Source organism: Epinephelus moara, chromosome 13 (assembly GCF_006386435.1).
Source record: "Epinephelus moara isolate mb chromosome 13, YSFRI_EMoa_1.0, whole genome shotgun sequence".
In the NCBI taxonomy this organism is placed as follows: Eukaryota; Metazoa; Chordata; class Actinopteri; order Perciformes; family Serranidae; genus Epinephelus; species Epinephelus moara.
Genome location: NC_065518.1, coordinates 11211017 through 11228918, shown reverse-complemented (window position 1 = coordinate 11228918; position 17902 = coordinate 11211017). Strand labels below are relative to the sequence as shown.

The 17902-nt window shown below is 42.6% G+C and overlaps 1 protein-coding gene across 1 annotated transcript; it reads right to left on the bottom strand.

Annotated features, from left to right (window-relative positions):
- Nucleotides 1-4209: 4209 nt before the first annotated feature.
- On the bottom strand, nucleotides 4210-13531 carry sncgb (synuclein, gamma b (breast cancer-specific protein 1)). Its single transcript, XM_050060795.1, has 4 exons — nucleotides 13179-13531; nucleotides 7948-7989; nucleotides 6741-6868; nucleotides 4210-4260 (listed from the first exon to the last, which is right to left on the bottom strand). The coding sequence occupies exons 1-4, from the start codon at nucleotides 13297-13299 to the stop codon at nucleotides 4210-4212; spliced, it is 342 nt and encodes a 113-aa protein (XP_049916752.1). The 5' UTR covers nucleotides 13300-13531.
- Between the last annotated feature and the right edge of the window lie 4371 nt (nucleotides 13532-17902).

Here is a 17902-nt window from a genome sequence, read left to right as displayed (position 1 = left end):
CCTCACAGCAAGAGGGTTGCTGGTTCAGCGTGGGTTTCTCCAGGTACTCCAGCTTCCTCCCACAGTCCAAAGACATGCAGGTTAACTGGTGACTCTAAATTGTCCGTAGGTGTGAATGAGAGTGTGAATGGTTGTCTGTCTCTATGTGTCAGCCCTGTGATAGTCTGGTGACCTGTCCAGGGTGTACCCTGCCTCTCACCTAATTTCAGCTGGGATAGGCTCCAGCCCCCCCGCGACCCCTAATATGAGGAGCGGTTACGGAAATTGAATGAGATTCAGGTTGCTCGAATTTGATTGGTTAAATTCAGATTCAAAAATGCAACTGGTCAAAACAACAGGCTATCTATCCTGTCCTGGGAAGCCCAGATGCAGTGCTGGACCTAACACGATCGGCAACTGAGGCAAGCTTATCCTGAGGCACAATAAGAGAATACATTAATTCATTTACTCATTCATGTTCATTTTTGCAAATTTCATCATCTTCTTGTTTTTGCACTGCACCCCGCATGGCTTTTGTCTTTTCATTTCCATTCACTCTACTGCTAGTCACACACATTTCCCTTATGTTCAATGTTTTTTTTTTTTTTTAATTATTGCCTATAACATCACTGCCCAAATGTTGCTGTTTAAATTTTCTCAGCTTAAATCTTTTTTATATTCCAAAACTTGAATTTTTGGATCTGAATTTGTGAACACTGGGGAAAAACTTTCAAAAACATTCCGTTACATGGTTCTTAACGTAAAATATTTCAATGCCACAATATCATTAGTGCTTAAATTTCATTATTGACAATTCAGCGGGTGTTAAAATTCAATTACTCATGTCTCTTATTTGCTTCCACATTTATCCAAATACTTCAGCATGTTTTGTCCATTTTAATTTCAGAAGCATCACAGCAGCTTCTGTTTCTTCTTTCCCCTGCTGACGCTCACTTAGTCTGTTGTGGGCTCTTAGCTAATATACACTGAGTTACCAGTTTATTAGGTACACTTGTGCCGTTTAATGTAACCCAACACAACAGTCCTGCAGTAAATCCTACCGTAAAACATTCTGCAGGANCCCTGCTGCGCTCACTTAGTCTGTTGTGGGCTCTTAGCTAATATACACTGAGTTACCAGTTTATTAGGTACACTTGTGCCGTTTAATGTAACCCAACACAACAGTCCTGCAGTAAATCCTACCGTAAAACATTCTGCAGGAAAAGTCAGATTTATTGCAGGTAAATTGGATTAGATTGTACAGGCATAACCAATAAACTGGTAACTTTGTGCATGTAGCATGCAGTGTATCCCCCCCTCTGGCTGCGGTCGAATAATCAAGAAAAATTACATCCTATGTCTTTTCCTAAAAACTTTTCCTTGACCTCAATGGAAAATGTCATGGGGTCAAGGAAAGATGGATAAGAGAATTCATGATGACTCAGAAGAAGACAACCTCTGTGCTAAAAGAATCCAACTGCACTTACACTTAGCTACGTAATTATGCAATGTTGTTGACATGGGTGTTCTGTGCATGGTGAAACTACAATACGATACTACTTACGAAGACGGACTACGAAAAGTATATCTTAGATGTCCCTTGAACTCTTCTAGTATTTTTCTGCTCAGTCTAACATGTTTTTTTGCAAAGTTTTACATTCCTACAAGTAAAGTTGAGTGAGTAAAACCTCACCTTCACATTTTCAAGAAAGGAAGTGATCTATAGAGACAGAGCGCAATGCGTCATAATCTGAAAGCCACGCCCCCAAAGGGGAAACGAGGCCAAAGATACTGTATTATAATAAGATGGCCCACCTACAATATACCCCCATTGTATGAAATGGTATACATTTCCGGTCTCCTACGTAGGCGTTGTCCCCCGTAGCCCAATCAAAGACGATGGAGAACCGCCAATCCCGTTGTCGGATACGACATGAAACTACTCCAGTTAGCTCAATCATGTTGTAACTAAGACATTCACTGGAAAAAAATATTTTTTTAATCGAGTATCTTTGGTAAAACTGCACTGATTTCAGCACCAGAGAGGAGCTTTCTGTTGCCAGATCTCGCGAGAGTGTGTTTTGGTGCATTTTGGTGTCGGAATGTTCTGAAGATATGTGGCTTGTGATAAATGGGTCCAATATTTGCTTCCGTGACTATGGGGCGAAAGAATCAGCCATAATCTGTAATCACGTTCATTTCTCCCACTGAAGTCAATGGACTCAGGACCTGCTGTTAGTCTCCTAAAGGGGCATGGTGGTCGCGAACCCCACGTGACACTGATACAGGAAACTGACTCGCAGTGGACCGTCTTGGTTTATCCACTGTCTTTGACGAGGCCCGCTTTCCCCTCCGTTCCCCGCCTGTTGAGTTTTCACTAAGCCCAAATGCCAAAAAGTTGCAGTGTGGTGGGCTGCACGGCCAATAAAAACCCAGAGCTTAGCTTTTATCAGCTGCCGAGCAGAAAAACGGAACCTTGTAGAAGACAAAAATGGATCCAGACAATAAAACGTGAGGCTTCAACAGGGAAGAAATTGTGGAGCAAACACTTTGTCAAACCCTCCAAATGTATTTTTTAGAGTAACAGTTAACTGTATTTATGTATGTTAAGCTAAAGCACTGACAGTATGAATGCAAATTCTGTTATGATTGTGCCCAGCGCTCCGCGACTCAAGCAGTCCATTCCAGTGGCCCGCTCTAGCACTTCTATCAATCTACCAGCATGTAGAGGCATGTCTTAAAACAACAACGTGTGCCAGTAGGAGCAGGCTGACGGCTGTTCACTGCACAGCAAACAATAAAAAAACAACAACACAGAATTGCGATTTTCTTTGCTCCCGGATAGAGTGAAGAATGGGGAAAGAAGAAGTCTGTGGCTCACAGCCATCAAACGGCAGGGTAAAGACGGAAAGCCAGTCACTACACCTAACGTTACGTCTGTGGCAGGCACTTCATCACAGGTTAGTTGGCTAACGTTAGCTAGCTAGCTAAAGTCAGTTGATCTCAACAATAACATGAGATATTCAAAGCCAAGAAGTTAATTCTAATGAATGTTGAGTAATGAATCGACAGGACATGAATTGAATGAATGAATTGACAGGGTCATTCGTCCACACAGAGGCTAGACTCACATGTCAGTCTTTAGATGCTTTGCTTAACTAAAGACTGATGACTTTCTCCCTGATTTTGTGTTTAGATGGGCGGATACAATTTCAGAGTTTAAAAAAACTCCCTTTGTTGCAGAACCAATAGTAAATCTGCAGGGCGGTCCTTCGGTGGCTCGCTGAACTCTTGTGCTCGTAAACATAGTCCGACTACAAATGTGTAGCGGTACAAAATGGCTGAAGTCACTGTAAGTCCTTCATTTCCACAATCTTGTGGACTGAGCACACGTTTGATAAAACGGAGTTAAATCTCTCGGCATCCATTTTCAAGCTCTCTGCGTGTTTGTGTCCTTGCGGACGAGAAAAGGGGGAGCGCACATTTCCAGGAGGGCGTGTCCTTTTCAAAAATGCAAGAGGCGTTGCTTTGTTGCCGGCCGTTTTCGCCGGTGTGTTAAACTCACTTTAGAAAGGAGTGTCCCCAGACTATCAGAAGCCGGAGATCTCTGATTGTCTGGTGGCAAGACTACACAGAGGCTGCCAGCTGAAAAGGGCACACACCTCCTATCATTTTCACTTTCTCGTCGTACCGTAGGCGATCAGGACCTCTTAAACTCTCTCCGTTGCATGTAGCCTGACTGGCCATTTCATCCGAAGGGGAAAGACTCAACTGATTTGTTTTTATTTACACTTTATGTGTGTGAAGAGCTCTGCCACCAGTCAAAATCCCATTTTTTCTATCACCAGGAGCACGATGTGGGATGTTGATCCAGGATCATGCCCAACTTGGCAAAATCACATTGCGCATAATAGACATATGACTTGTTTTCATGAATGGCAAAATGGCGTGTCACTTGAACTGTTGCTGCCGCAAGCTAACGTGGGACGGCATTATCTCCTTTCCTTTCGTAAAGGATGGTCCAGTGTATCCTATGCAAAAGGAGATAAGAAAGGAAGCACTGAGGCACCTTTCCTTAGCATTTAAAGAATTCAACCAGCTCTTGTCATGGCTGCCACTTAGATAATTTCAGGTCATGACACTCAGTAAGGAACCTTCCTAAGAAAAAAAAAAAAGACTATTCCACCGCAGCCCGTGTTTCTCCTTCACTCCAGCCCACCCCAGCATGACCTATGACCCCACACTGCTCTGTCCAATATGCACCTCGTATACAGGCTCCTCCTATCAGGGAAACACAAATGAGACACACAACATGAACAACAAAAGCGGAGAACAACAGCGACACAGAGCGACACACAAGACAGAAGCACTGCCACAGTATTGTGACAAAAGAAGTGACACACAAGACAGAAAAACTATTTAAAAATAAAAAGACATGCATAAGGCACAAAAGTTAGATGAAGGCCATCTAACATCTGAGTCAAGTGTCACGAAGTAAACAAATATTTCAATAACTGTAATATAACTGTGTGGTAAATGTGGGCTTTAATGGAGGTGGCATATTTTAAGTCCAGGTTAAAACAGTACATAGTTACTAATACAGTGCAAATACATAATGATTCACATTCTCATGTTCATGTTGGTCCTTTTAGTGACAACTGACTGATGAATCAAAATAAACACTGCTGATGATCAATTAATCATTTAAGTAAAGCTAGACTGATAAATCAATCACACTAATATAAGTTACAAGACAATCTGTTACAGAAATGTATCCGTATCAAGATTGTTTCATCTATTTTATGCTTTTTTTTAAAAAAAAATATATATATATATTGGTTGACTTATTCAATAAAAATATCGATACCAGTCTCTGCCTCAAAAATCCAGTACGCCACTGTAAATGCCAGATTTAGTTTGGTCTGCTACACTTTTCTCCATCAACTGTACCTAATCCCTCAAAAGTTACACTGGTATAATCCTACAATTCCAAATATCTGTTTCAGATGGCACTGCACAAAATTAACATTTTTGATTTGTGTGACACACTCACTAAAATGATGCACACAAAATTCAATTTCTCTAAGGAAATGTTTAAATTTGAAACTCAATCAAAGCTCCGGGATATTTATCGATATAGCTCCTGCTGTTTCCTGGAAGCATATTGCATTAAGCAGGGGTTGTATTCACAGACATTCTGAGAATATTTTCACAGAGTTCCTCACTTAGCCTAAAACCTTTAGTAAGGAGTCCCAGTTTAGAGTGATTTAGGAAAGTTCACAGAGCAACTCTGAGGAAAGGAAGTGACAGAAACTTTTACCCCAGGAAAGAGGTGTGGTTGACCCTGTTGGTAGGTATGATGCATTCTTTTAACAGATGTGATTGGTTGTCAGGTGGCCACCATTTTCCCCTCTGATTAAGAAAGTCTTAAACCTCTTAAAATTCCTCCTCCCTGCTCCTAACAGTTTTTCACCTTCTGAGTTCTTTTAAGGTCTGAGATGCTCCGTGAATAACTTTTATCTTTACCAGGACCTAGTCTTAACTTTAAGGGGAAATTCTAAGAAAACGTCACAATTCTAAGAATTTTCTTTGAAAGAATTTTGTCACTAGGAATGACTCTACGAGGAAGCTTTGTGAATACGGCCCCTAGAAGTCAGATTCCCCCTCTCTATATCAAAGTGGACATCAGAAATGATGATCTGTATACCCCTAGAGAAGATCATCTATGTCCTGAAAAACAGGTGCGATGCCTTTTCAAAGATCTGGCAGCCTTTCACTGAATATATAGAAACATTACCTTAATCAACTGTGGATTCACTGTAATCTCTGAACTGGCTCCATTGTAAGCTAATAGTAATGCTCAGGTACAATGGTTGAGATATTTCAGTGACAAGAAGAGTCACAAAATACGTTTTTTTGTTGTTGTTGTTGTTTTTTGTTTTGTTTTTTTGTAATAGGTTCATTTTGTCACTATTTTATACACTGGTGTTTCCCAGTCTTTTTCCTGAAGGGACCCCTTTTCTATCAGAGTAAACTGACGACCCCTGACTAAGGGACATATTTCATGGATATATCATATTATATTCAATGCATAACAATTACAGTACAGCACAACGCATAATCTGTTCAATTAACCAAAATTATCTAAACTTCACAGAAATGAATGAAATCCTGAAATCTTTGCTGTATATATAGTTTCAAAGTTATCCAACACCCCTTGAAATCAAGAAGGCCCCGCAACCCTTTGTGAAACTTTGGCAACCCTCAACAGGGGTCGGGACCCACAGGTTGGGAACACTGAATTAATCAAAAGAAATCTGAGGATTAATTGACATAGGCTGCATTGGAGCTCTAATCCACTTATCTTAAATACCACTAAATAATCGGATGAGGTGCATCCTAATAAATATGAACAGAATCATCAAGAGATTGTGTGTTAATTTCACTGAAAGCATTGCTTTGATGTATAATTTTGTTGAATAGAGGAAACTGTAAATGAGATTTCTTTAACTCTCTGGAGGTCTCTGATGTGTTTTTATGTGGGGAAACAGCTCCATCTAGTGGCTGGCCTTAAACCAGCTGTCTATTAAAGATCACTGCATCAGTTTCAGGCTGACTTAAACTTGAGTCTGGACCTGTGAGTCTGTCGGAGCTTGTTGGAGCAGAAAATCACTCAAAGTTCAGATATTTTCATGGTGCTGCACACAGACATGTTTCTGTGGAGGCTGTTGGTGTAACCCAGTGTTATTGTGGTAACTGACCTGGCTGACCAGCCCGGTTGATGCGGCGACGTTCTCGACCCCTTCCACGGTTCCCTGTGACACTTCATTGGCCCCAGCAACCGCTGCGTCTCCAACGATGTTGGCCTGGTCCACAGTCCTGTTGGCCACTGAGACGCAGAGTGTGTGTGTGTGTGGGGGGGGGGTTAATGAAGCTGAAACACACTCAAATTATGTACAATGACAAAACACACACACCACCTGTATATTGACCTATCAAGAGACCTGGATACAGTATTCGAGGCAGGGCCTGTTCGTTCCTACCAAAGTTGCTCAGTGACTCATGAAGCCATAAAGCTTTGACTTCCCAGGTATTAAATTACCCAGATATTTCGCATCAACGGGCCAATAGAGCAAGCACATTGGCATCTTCACGCACAACAGGCTAACTTCAGCTGGCCAAGCGGCTTGCTTCCCCTTTAGCCCTCTGCTGACTTGAGTGGGGATAAAATGATTTCAACATGGGGCTCTTCTGGACTTTCCAAATGTTATTAGATCAAATGAATAAAAAGAAAGAAGTCATTTTGTGGGGGTTGTGATGCTCAAAGAAATTAATCCACTGATTTACAGACGGGGAAAAAGGGACATGGGAAAAAGTCTTTTTGGGCCCAATGGCATCAGGTGCCACAAGCTGTAGTGACAGTTTGTCACGCTATGTCAAATTGGCGTCAAAGTCCAGCCCACTTTCTTGGGGTCATGCTCTTTGGCGCAGGTAAGGAAATCAACCAGATGTTCATTTGCCAAACCAACCGATTAGTCTTTGCCCATTAAGTCTTTTCTATTGAAAAAACAAAAACTACAGTTTGAAAACACTTGCGATAAAGCAAAATCTTTGCAAACTTTTTTTTCTCTCAGTTTTACAAGAGAAAGGCGGTAAAGATTAAGACTAACTGGTCGACTAGTTTGGGAAATGTATGTTTGATTAATCACCCCACCTCCATTAAAGAGCAGGGCTGTGGATAACAAAGTCCCAAAATGAAGCTATGGAGATGATTTTAATTCACATTTTGGTATCGTCCTGGGCAAAGACAGCAAAAGAGAGAAGACAGAAGAACATCTGCAGATACAAACCACTGCCAGATAATATTTGTACCTCCCCCTAAGGTTTGCGCTAAGACGTCACAAATAGAATTAGTAAATGTTAACTAATAAAAATAAAAAAGGCGAGCAGGTAAACAGCTTCTCTTACCTGTGTTTACTGATGACACAACTCCCTCCTTTGTCTTACTGCCTGAGGATCAAAGAGAGAATACAATTACACTCATGAAAATAACTCACTCTCCAACTTTAACCTCCTGAGACCCTGTGTCCTCATATGAGGATGTCACATTTTGGGTTAACCAGACCTTGTACTTCATTCTACTTAACTCAGACCTGTTGTCCTCGTTCGTGGACACTTCTTTGTGCCATCTGGTGGTAGTATGAGCACCATACACTAATCCATGTCAAAACAAGATGGCAGCCATCTTTGCAGCTGATCATGACACAAAAGTGGACAAGGTCCAAAACTAGGGCCCGACCAATAAGGATTTTTTGGGGCCGATGCCGATCCCGATATTAGGGAATAAAAAAATCCAATAACCGATACACTGGCCAATTAAATTTTTACGTTTTTCAATTTAAACCCCCCAGAATACCTGCTTTTGATGGCTTAAATATAGTTCAAACACTCGTTACAAAGATATAAATTGAAGGAAGAACATTTTACTATTTTCAAATACTTTTATTATCAGAAATTGTGTGGAACAAGTAGCATATAAACAATTTGAACACAAGATAAATCAAAAATATGATGTGCAAAAAGGCAGTAAACCTCTGGGAAATAACATAAGGACATCATTTCTAAGTAAAACACCATATTCCCTGCATTTTATTAGTGATGAAAATATAAGTGTTAACATTGGCGTCAATCAGCCAACTTTTGGCCTAATAATGGCTATAATCGGCGGATTAAATCGTCCGGCCGATAAATCAGTCGGGCCCTATCCAAAACCTGATCACATTTTATGGTTGAAACTTATACATGATTGATAACTTTTGTAGGTTGATATGCCCTACGCTCATAGGTGCTATATCGTATATCCTACTCTTTGTGGGTGTGAACCCTTACAGACTCATTGAGGTCACGACGAGTCATGACCCACCTGACTGTCATGTGGGTCGTTAGGGTTAGATGAGACCAGCTGTGAATGGATATGAAGTCGTCTGGGGAGGGATCCCAGGACTGCATTGTAGGTGGATGATAAGTGGTGTCGTAGGCCACCTCCTCTGTTTAACGATGGTTGTTCTAGTTTGACGTAGATGAAGAAGCATGAAAGAAACCCTCTACGTCAAACTGGAATGACCGTAGTTAAACAGAGGAGGTGACCTACGACACCATTTATCACCTACCTACAAGGCAGTCTTGGGATCCCTTCCCATTCACACCTGGTCCCATCTAACCCTAACGACCCACATGATGGCCAGGTGGGTCAACAACTCACATGTGACCCCAACAACTCTGTAAGGGTTCACACCCACACAGAGTTGCACCAGTCCTTTAGAACTGAACAAACTTCTTGGATGAGAGGTGAAACGTCTTCAAATAACGCAAGAAAGTCCAGTTGCCTACGATAAAGCACTTATGATTACCATGACCTGGATGACTGAGAATCTTCACCGAATATTTGCCCTACAAATTTTTGTTTTTAGTTTTTAGTTCTTTCTAAAATTTCATTTATAGGGCCAGTATATAGGATTCAGGGGCATATATTGGCAGAAATGGAATATAAAGTAATAGTTTGGCATTTGGATTTCACATCAGTAACCATAGTTAGAGTCCCCTTCGCAACAAGACCATCGGAAATACAGATTTTTTTATATGTTAAACTGCTTTATTTAATGTTTGTACCGGTTTAAGTCACCAGGTGTGTTTGTTTTGGAGAGGAAGAGACCTCTGTGGATAATTCAGCTCCCGGTAAAAACTTCCTCAACATTGAACACTGAAGGAATTCTAACCGGGAGAAGTTTCAGCTGGTTGCAACCTGCAATTTTTCACCACTAGATGCCACTAAACTCCCTAAATCTCTCACACAGTTTCTTCAAAGACTTGGTGTCCTTTCACTAATGTATTTCCCTGGATTCTAAAGGTGAGTGTGGTTGGATTATTTAATTTTCTGTTCTCTCTCCCTCTCACTCTCTGTCTTTCGATAAAGCTTAGCTGTGTTTTGTGAAAATACTGGAAAACATCTTGTGAACAGCGGCACCTCTCTGCATTTCCCTCTCTGCTCCCCAGCACTGTGCTCATTATAGTATGATCCCAAGCAGATTAAATTGTGGTTATATAATCTGCCAGAGTGAGGGATAGAAGGAGGGAAATATCTGCTCTAAGAGATGAAAGGGACGGGAGGAAGGTAGAAACTAAGGGAGAATAAATCTGCGGAATGACACGATTTCGTGCACACCGACTGTCCCCTCTTTCACACAGATGCTGCCATTTACGGTATCCTGCATCCACCCATCCTCTCTTTCACTCTCTCCCTCCATCTCTCTGCACGCTCCCTGTGCTACATGTGCCACGTGCCTGAGTACTGAGCAGTACTGCAGTACAGCCCAACACACACACACACACACACACACACACACATACACACACACACACACACACTGCAATGACACAGCTTCTTCTTCCCAGTCAACAGAGGGGAGCCACCATGGTGTCACCATGAATACCTGTATGTGAGCCTGTGGTGATCTCTCTGTCGCCATCATACAGAACACACAGTTATCTATGAAGATGAAGAACATTTGGGCAGATGCAGTTCCAGCTGATGCACAGGACACCGCTCAGCATATAACCAGAAATAGAAAGACATTTATGAAATAATATCCAGATCGAGAGCTTGACTCAATACATAAGGATTGCACGGATTAGAGTGTGTGAATTATTTTTCCTGTTATGAAATTACGTGCAAATATATGGCTTTAGTTTTCCAGAGAGGGATTTGTGCTTTGGCTCAGACATGTCCCGGATTCAGTGAAAGATCTTATCAATGATGACATTTGCACCAATGGAACACATAATATATGCACTGAGACGTTCACATTTGATACAATTACTACATATATATGTACAAAAGAAAGCTGTGTAAGAGAGGTAATGAGCTGAGGGCTCTATAAACCCATGATTAAAAAACAACATAAATCATAATAAATAAGGGATGTAAAGGCAGTTACAGGCCCAAATCAGTGTTGAAATTATTTAATAGCACGACTGCAGAAGCATAAATCCCTGTCTGGAAGACTGACCAAAGACAGTTTTTAATATCATCGCAGAAAATCAGCATCCTGAATTTTTTTTCTTGTGTATTATTGATGAGACTTTTGGGAGTATTATGCATTCATTAAAAACATGGACAGTACAGTGCTTCCATCCTAATCAACCAACCCTTAAACTGGACTTAAAGGGGGACACAGGGGGCACGTCCCTCTCAATATTTACAGCATGTGCATTTGTCCCCCACAATAAAAACATTAAAGAGGCAGAGGACTTTCATTTGATGCAGGAAAGGCATAAATTGCTGCGTAAACATTTACTGGAGTGTCTGACACTCAGTATTTCCTGGGGGAGCACCTCCAACCTCCCCTGTTTCACATATGTGTTGAAACAGTGTTGAAACAAAATCTACGCCCTCGCATCCAGCTGTCTGACCGGCTTCGGCCTGTTTGTGAACGCAGGCATGCAGACCTTGATACTGTGTACCCACACTCAAACGCTGACGTATGCACTCTGCTGCAGGCAGTTACAGTGGTTTATCGGCGCCATCGACCCTCCTCACTTCAGCGATCACACCCCCCCCACTTCATGATTTGTGTTACCATTTTCTTTTTCCTCCATTTACTTTGCTCTACATCTCGAAGTCACCCCACCTTCTCCTTTACCAGAGCTAGTCACCAACCTGCACTCTCTGCAACATCCAGGTTTCATTTTCCAGTGAGTGTCATCCCTCCACCCTCCGTCATCCCTCTTTCTGCCCCTCCATCTGTTCATACAGGAGCCACGGGACTAGAAGCTCAAAGCTCTTTCTGACATAACACCCCTCCCTTCTCTCCCCCTGCATCCCTCCATCTTTCATGGTGGTGTTGGGGGAAGGGGGGGTTGTTTTAAGAGCTGTGGGGGGAGGAAGGTGGTTAGTCATCACAGAAGCACACACTGGCAGGCAAATCCTGCTGCTGCAACGCCACAAACGCGCACACACACGTTCTTGCATCAACACAAGGATGGGGTGAGGGTGGAGGGTGAGTTGGGAGGGGGGAAGGGGGGTGGGGGGTGGCGGGGTGGTGAGAGCAAATTGCTGCAGTGCTCAAGTGATCCTTGCCCCGTCTCACCTCCCTCCCCACTCTCTCAGCTTGGGACTCGTGCACGCATACCGTTGCATTTTTTTCCATCACTGTCATTAAGGTCTTTGAAGCTGCTGTGTGACGGTCAGTTCCAAGAGCCAAAGGGACGGACTGCGGACCACGACGAAGACTTTCATGCTGCTAACTCCTCACCCACCCTCCTACTTTTACAACGCCCCTCCCCTCTCGGGCGGCCTAAAAGCCTGGTACTCGAGGTAACCTTGAGATGTGACGCATTTGCTGCTTGAGCTCAAAGTGCAGGGAACCACAGCGTGACCATAAAGCTTCTGGATCATACTCAGCATCTTTATTGTGAATGTGTACATTTATCTGCAGATGTACCTCTGGCAGCTTGTCAAATGTAGGTCAACTCTAGTCTGCAAATTTAAAAATGGCAGATAAACTGAGTCTCTGAGGACTTTATCGCTGCACGGAGTCCATCACCGGACGTCCTACTCCACAATGTGAATAAAATAGGGCAGGAGATAAAAGCTTGAGGCAGCGCCATCGCAAGATCCTGCAGAATCCCTCTTTCCTCTCCTCTTTCTCTTTTACCCCCACCCCAGAAAAAGACAGACCAGTCCTCCACCAGCAACTGCCCAGCTCCCCATTTACAACTTTTTCCATCTCTTTCTCCATCTAAGTCCCCCTCCTCAGTCTGTCTATCCTTCTCTCTCTCTCTCTCTCTCTCTCTCAGACCCCCACCCTCTGCCCTGCACCAGTCCTGCAGCAGTATGTGCTCTCTCTCTCTCAGACCCCCACCCTCTGCCCTGCACCAGTCCTGCAGCAGTATGTGCTCTCTCCATCCCCTCCTTTCTTCCTCTTCCTCCTCCTCCTCCTCCCTCTGTCCCTGTCGCTTCTCACAAGTGTCCCAGACATGGACACCCATGGGACCCCGCCTCAAACAGTGTAAAAACACATGATGCAACAACACAAATCCAAATATGAGTGCGTCGCCCCCAAACATACCCACTTTTTTTTTTTTTTTTTTTTTTTTAAATAGAACTCAGTGCAGCTCCACAGACAAGATGTGTTACGTACCTACATACATCACCCCTTCCTTGGTTTTGGCTGCTGCCTCCTCCATGCCGGCTTTGGTCTTCTCTGCGGCGGCCACCACCCCCTCCTTGGCCATGGAGAACCCCTTCATCAGTACATCCATCTTGGGCGATGAGACGGCTGGGCTCCCCTGCTCCAAACGGGCCTGGCTGGCTGGCTGGCTGGCTGGCTGGCTGGCTGGCTGGCTTGCTGGTGCTTACAGTGAGCGTGCAGAAGAGATGATGTGAGAGTGTGTGTGCCTTGTGTGAGTATGCGCGTGTGCGCTGGTGGCTCCTCCTCCCTTTTGGTGCTACAACAGAGGGCTGAGAGAACTGCACAGCAGGGCTACAGCACGCAGACTGAGAGACAGGGGGGGAGGAAACAGCCGGTATGCACAAGATGGAGAGAGGAGGAGGAGGAGGAGGAGGAGGAGGAGAGACGGCCGGATGCTGCAGCATTTTCAAGTCATGCTGCAACCCCGCGCTTCAGCCACACCTCCACCCGTCATCCATCTTTCTCCTGATGACTCTCACTCAAGCTCAGTGCAGCCTCCAGCCTGCCGTTTGCATATTCTGATTGACAGTTTGCTCTGGACACACCTTTCTAGATGCTGAGCTTGTGAGCTCTGTTACATAACCAGCAGAGCATCAGCACTGGAAGCAGAGAGGATTTTTCCCCCCACATCATATGCCCTGTGAGATTCTATCATGTAATCTGTAGTCACACAGCTCGTCCCAAAGATATGACTCGCTCTTCGTTTTTTCCTGATACTGAGTATTCCTCACGTTGAGCACCCAGATGTCTGTGTACTGTGTATCACCATTTCATTTAACTGTATTAAGAGAGAAAAAGAGAGCACCTGCAGCCATTGCTAATCCTGTGAGGAGGGGAGAAAATGCTTTGTCATCGCCACCTGAATGAGTCACAACTGCCTCCATGCTCCCCCTCCCCCTCCCCCTCCACCTCCTCGTCCCATTTCTCCCAGACATGCCAGCTCAGCAGAACCGCAATTCTGTGGACACTTCCACATGACAGCCGCTCCATTTTTGTTTCATTTTTGCAAAAACTTGTTTTAATCAAAGAGGAGAAAAGCAGAGCGAAATAATTGTGAACACAAACAAAAACAAGCTGCCGCCTCTCTATATTTTCTTTTTACATTCAGTCCATCAGACAGCCGATAAAACAACACCGAGGAGTAAAGTGATTTTTAGAACAGTGCAGTTTGCAGAGAGGAGGACCTCTCATATTGCCAGTCTTGCTGTACAGAATCGCACTGCCCTCTGGTGGCCTCAAAACATACGACATCATGACACAGCATTATGGTTTACTGATGGTTCTCTTCAGACACATTAAGGACTATTCAAGCATTTAATAAACAACTATTAAGTCTCAAGTCAGTTTCAAATTAATTTAATAAGTATCAAGAAACTAAAATGTAAAAGTGGTCAACTCCTGGTCGACTCAAATGCTGATTTTTTTTTTTTAATTAAAGATGCACTAATCAATATCCTGCCTCGTGTAATAATGGATCCACAAATGCGTAAGTATGACTTCATGTGTATTTGCTATGGCGAAACTCTTTACATTTGTAAAACCTGTAGCATTTCTATGTGAAATTAAAGTACGTGTTTACAGAGTAAAGTGGGATTTATACTTCTGCTGCAGACCCTTCGCCGTAGCCTACACACATCACCTACGCCATTGTGAGCATTTACACTTGCTATGTGCTGTAAAGTTTACTTGATTCAAAACACACATGAAAGGAAATGACCACTTTAGAATGAAAATACAAACAGTACTTACTGACCCTCATGCCGACAAGAGGTCCAGTGTAGTTTTTTAACCCTCATGCCGACAAGAGGTCCAGTGTAGTTTTTTAATTCACAAAACTCGTTTGGGGTATCAGAGGATACAGCTAGCCGGAATAACAGCTACACTTAAAGTGCATGGAACCCACATTTTGAAAATGTAATAAAACTCCACTAATGCATTTCAAAAACATCAGAATGGCTCGTCCGTCGTAATCCAAGTGCCCTGAAGCTGCGGCATGCAAACTTGACTTGAAAAGACGTAATTTACTCCACTTTTATAGTATAATTTCTCACCGTGGTCAGTTAGCCTGCAACTCATGCTAGACTCGAGAACGTTCAGAGACGTTCTTGCTCTCGAGTCTCGCGAGTTGCAGGCTAACTGACCACAGTGAGAAATTATACTATAAAAGTGGAGTAAATTACGTCTTTTCAAGTCAATTTTGCATGCCGTGGCTTCAGGGCACTTGGATTACGACGGACGAGCCGTTCTGACATTTTTGAAATGCATTAGTGGAGTTTTATTACATTTTCAAAATAATTTTGGACATGGGTTCCATGCACTTCAAGTGTATGGAAAAATCCGGCTAGCCATATCCTCCGATACCCCGAACGAGTTTTGTGGATTAAAAAACTACACTGGACTTCTTGTTGGCATGAGGGTCAGTAAGTACTGTCTGTATTTTCATTCTAAAGTGGCCATTTCCATTAAACATGGCTTAATAGAGATAATTTCAAACATAAGTACACAAATCAGCTTCACTATAACTCACAGCATTCACAGACAAACACTTGACTTTATCTGGACACATTTTCCCCACAAATACAACATGCTAACGTTTTTAGCACAAGCCTATGGCATTTTACATTGTAGAAATTAGCCTAGCAGCTAGTGGAGATTTCCTCTTCTCATATGAAGCCAGGGACAACAGCAACATTTAACAAAGGTAATTTTACAAAATTCAGCTCCATTACAACTCACAAGGTTCACTGACAAAACAACTGTCTTATACTAAACACGTTTTCCAAACAAATACAACATGCTAATGTTATTAGCACAAGCCTATGGCATTTTACATTGTATAAATTAGCCTAGCAGCTAGAGATCTTTTCCTCTTCTCATATAAAACCAGGGACAACAGCAACATTTAACAAAGGTAACGTTACATAATTTCGCTCCATTACAGCTCAGAAGGTTCACCGACAAAAACAACTGTCTTATACTAAACACGTTTTCCAAACAAATAGGACTACAACATGCTAACGTCATTAGCACAAGCCTATGGCATTTTACATTGTATAAATTAGCCTAGCAGCTAGCGGAGATTTCCTCTTCTCATATGAAACCAGGGACAACAGCAACATTTAACAAAGGTAATTTTACAAAATTCGGCTCCATTACAACTCACAAGGTTCACTGACAAAACAACTGTCTTATACTAAACACGTTTTCCAAACAAATACAACATGCTAACGTTATTAGCACAAGCCTATGGCATTTTACATTGTATAAATTAGCCTAGCGACGAGCGGAGATTTCCTCTGCTCATATGAAGCCAGGATAAATCACACACAAGACTTAAAATGCTATTTTTGTGGAGGCTTTATTGTCTTCACAATTTATTGTTTCTTATCTGTGAAATTAAAGTAAATAAGAGTAGTAGTAGTGCGGTTCCATTTCTGGGGAGGTGCTACAGTGTGGATTGAACGCCAAAGTATAAATTCACCATGCTGTATTTTTGTGGATATGACTTCACACAACACAGATGTAAAACGACATGTTTGTGGATAGTGAGATATTTGAGGATCATGGTACACATTTGTAGATTGTGTTGTGTGGTTTGTTAAAGAAAATCATTTTAAGATCATTCATAAGATTTGTCACACAGCTGTGTCTCTATCTATCTGTGTCTATAATTTCAGCTATGGTTAAATACCATATTCACTGTGGTAAGGAGAGAAATGCCAAGTCCTCCTTTAACTGGTTTATAAATGACTTTAAACTGTTTTTCTTGTCACTGGAAAAAAATGATCTCTAGCAGAACAGCAAAAAATGTGTGAAGTCATATCCACAAAATGCGCATGACTTCCTCTGTAAACTCGGGCTTTAACCTCACATAGAGATGTCACAGGTTTCCCAGGTTACTCTTGCAGAAGAGATTATTTTTTGTGACTATGGCGTCACACAACACCCATGTGAAAAGATGTGAGATATTTGAGGATCATGGTTGTAGATTGTCTTGTGTCTTCCTCACCTGTCAGCTCGTCCACCTGTGACTCTGAGTCCTCCTAAATCTGCTCCTTCATTCTTACAGCAACCCAGTCCGCTCAGCCTTCCTGTCCCAGTACAACCAGTCCACTTGGTCTCTCTGTCCCACTGCGCACACGCTGCAGTCACAGGTTACAGTCTCTCACACCTCACTGAAGTTCCACGTGTTCCTCAAGCAGAAGTACCTCAGATCCACCTTTGACGTTTCAGCATGTTAGCCACACCCACCATGCACCTGGAACACGTGGGTGCGTTTGATTTGAGTCACTGGCAGTGCTTGCTGGGTGGTGCATTAATTTACAGCTTCAGTTTGTTATAGAGTACATATATTCATATTATCTTTAGTCTATTGATGTATATATTGAAGTAATATTACAGCACAGTACATATTTTATATTTCTGAATGTAATCCAAGTTTATGCAGTGTAATGTAGCACAATCTTACTATATAATGACGAAAACTCTGTCTGTATGTCTGTGTGTCTGTTCCATGTTTTTCTCCTCACTGACTTGGTCAATCTATGTGAAATTTGGCACAGTGGTAGAGGGTCATGGGAGGATGTGAATGAAGCAATATTACATCAATTGGCCAAAGGGGGGCGCTATAGCAACAGATTGAAATTGCAAATTTTGAATGGGCATATCTCATG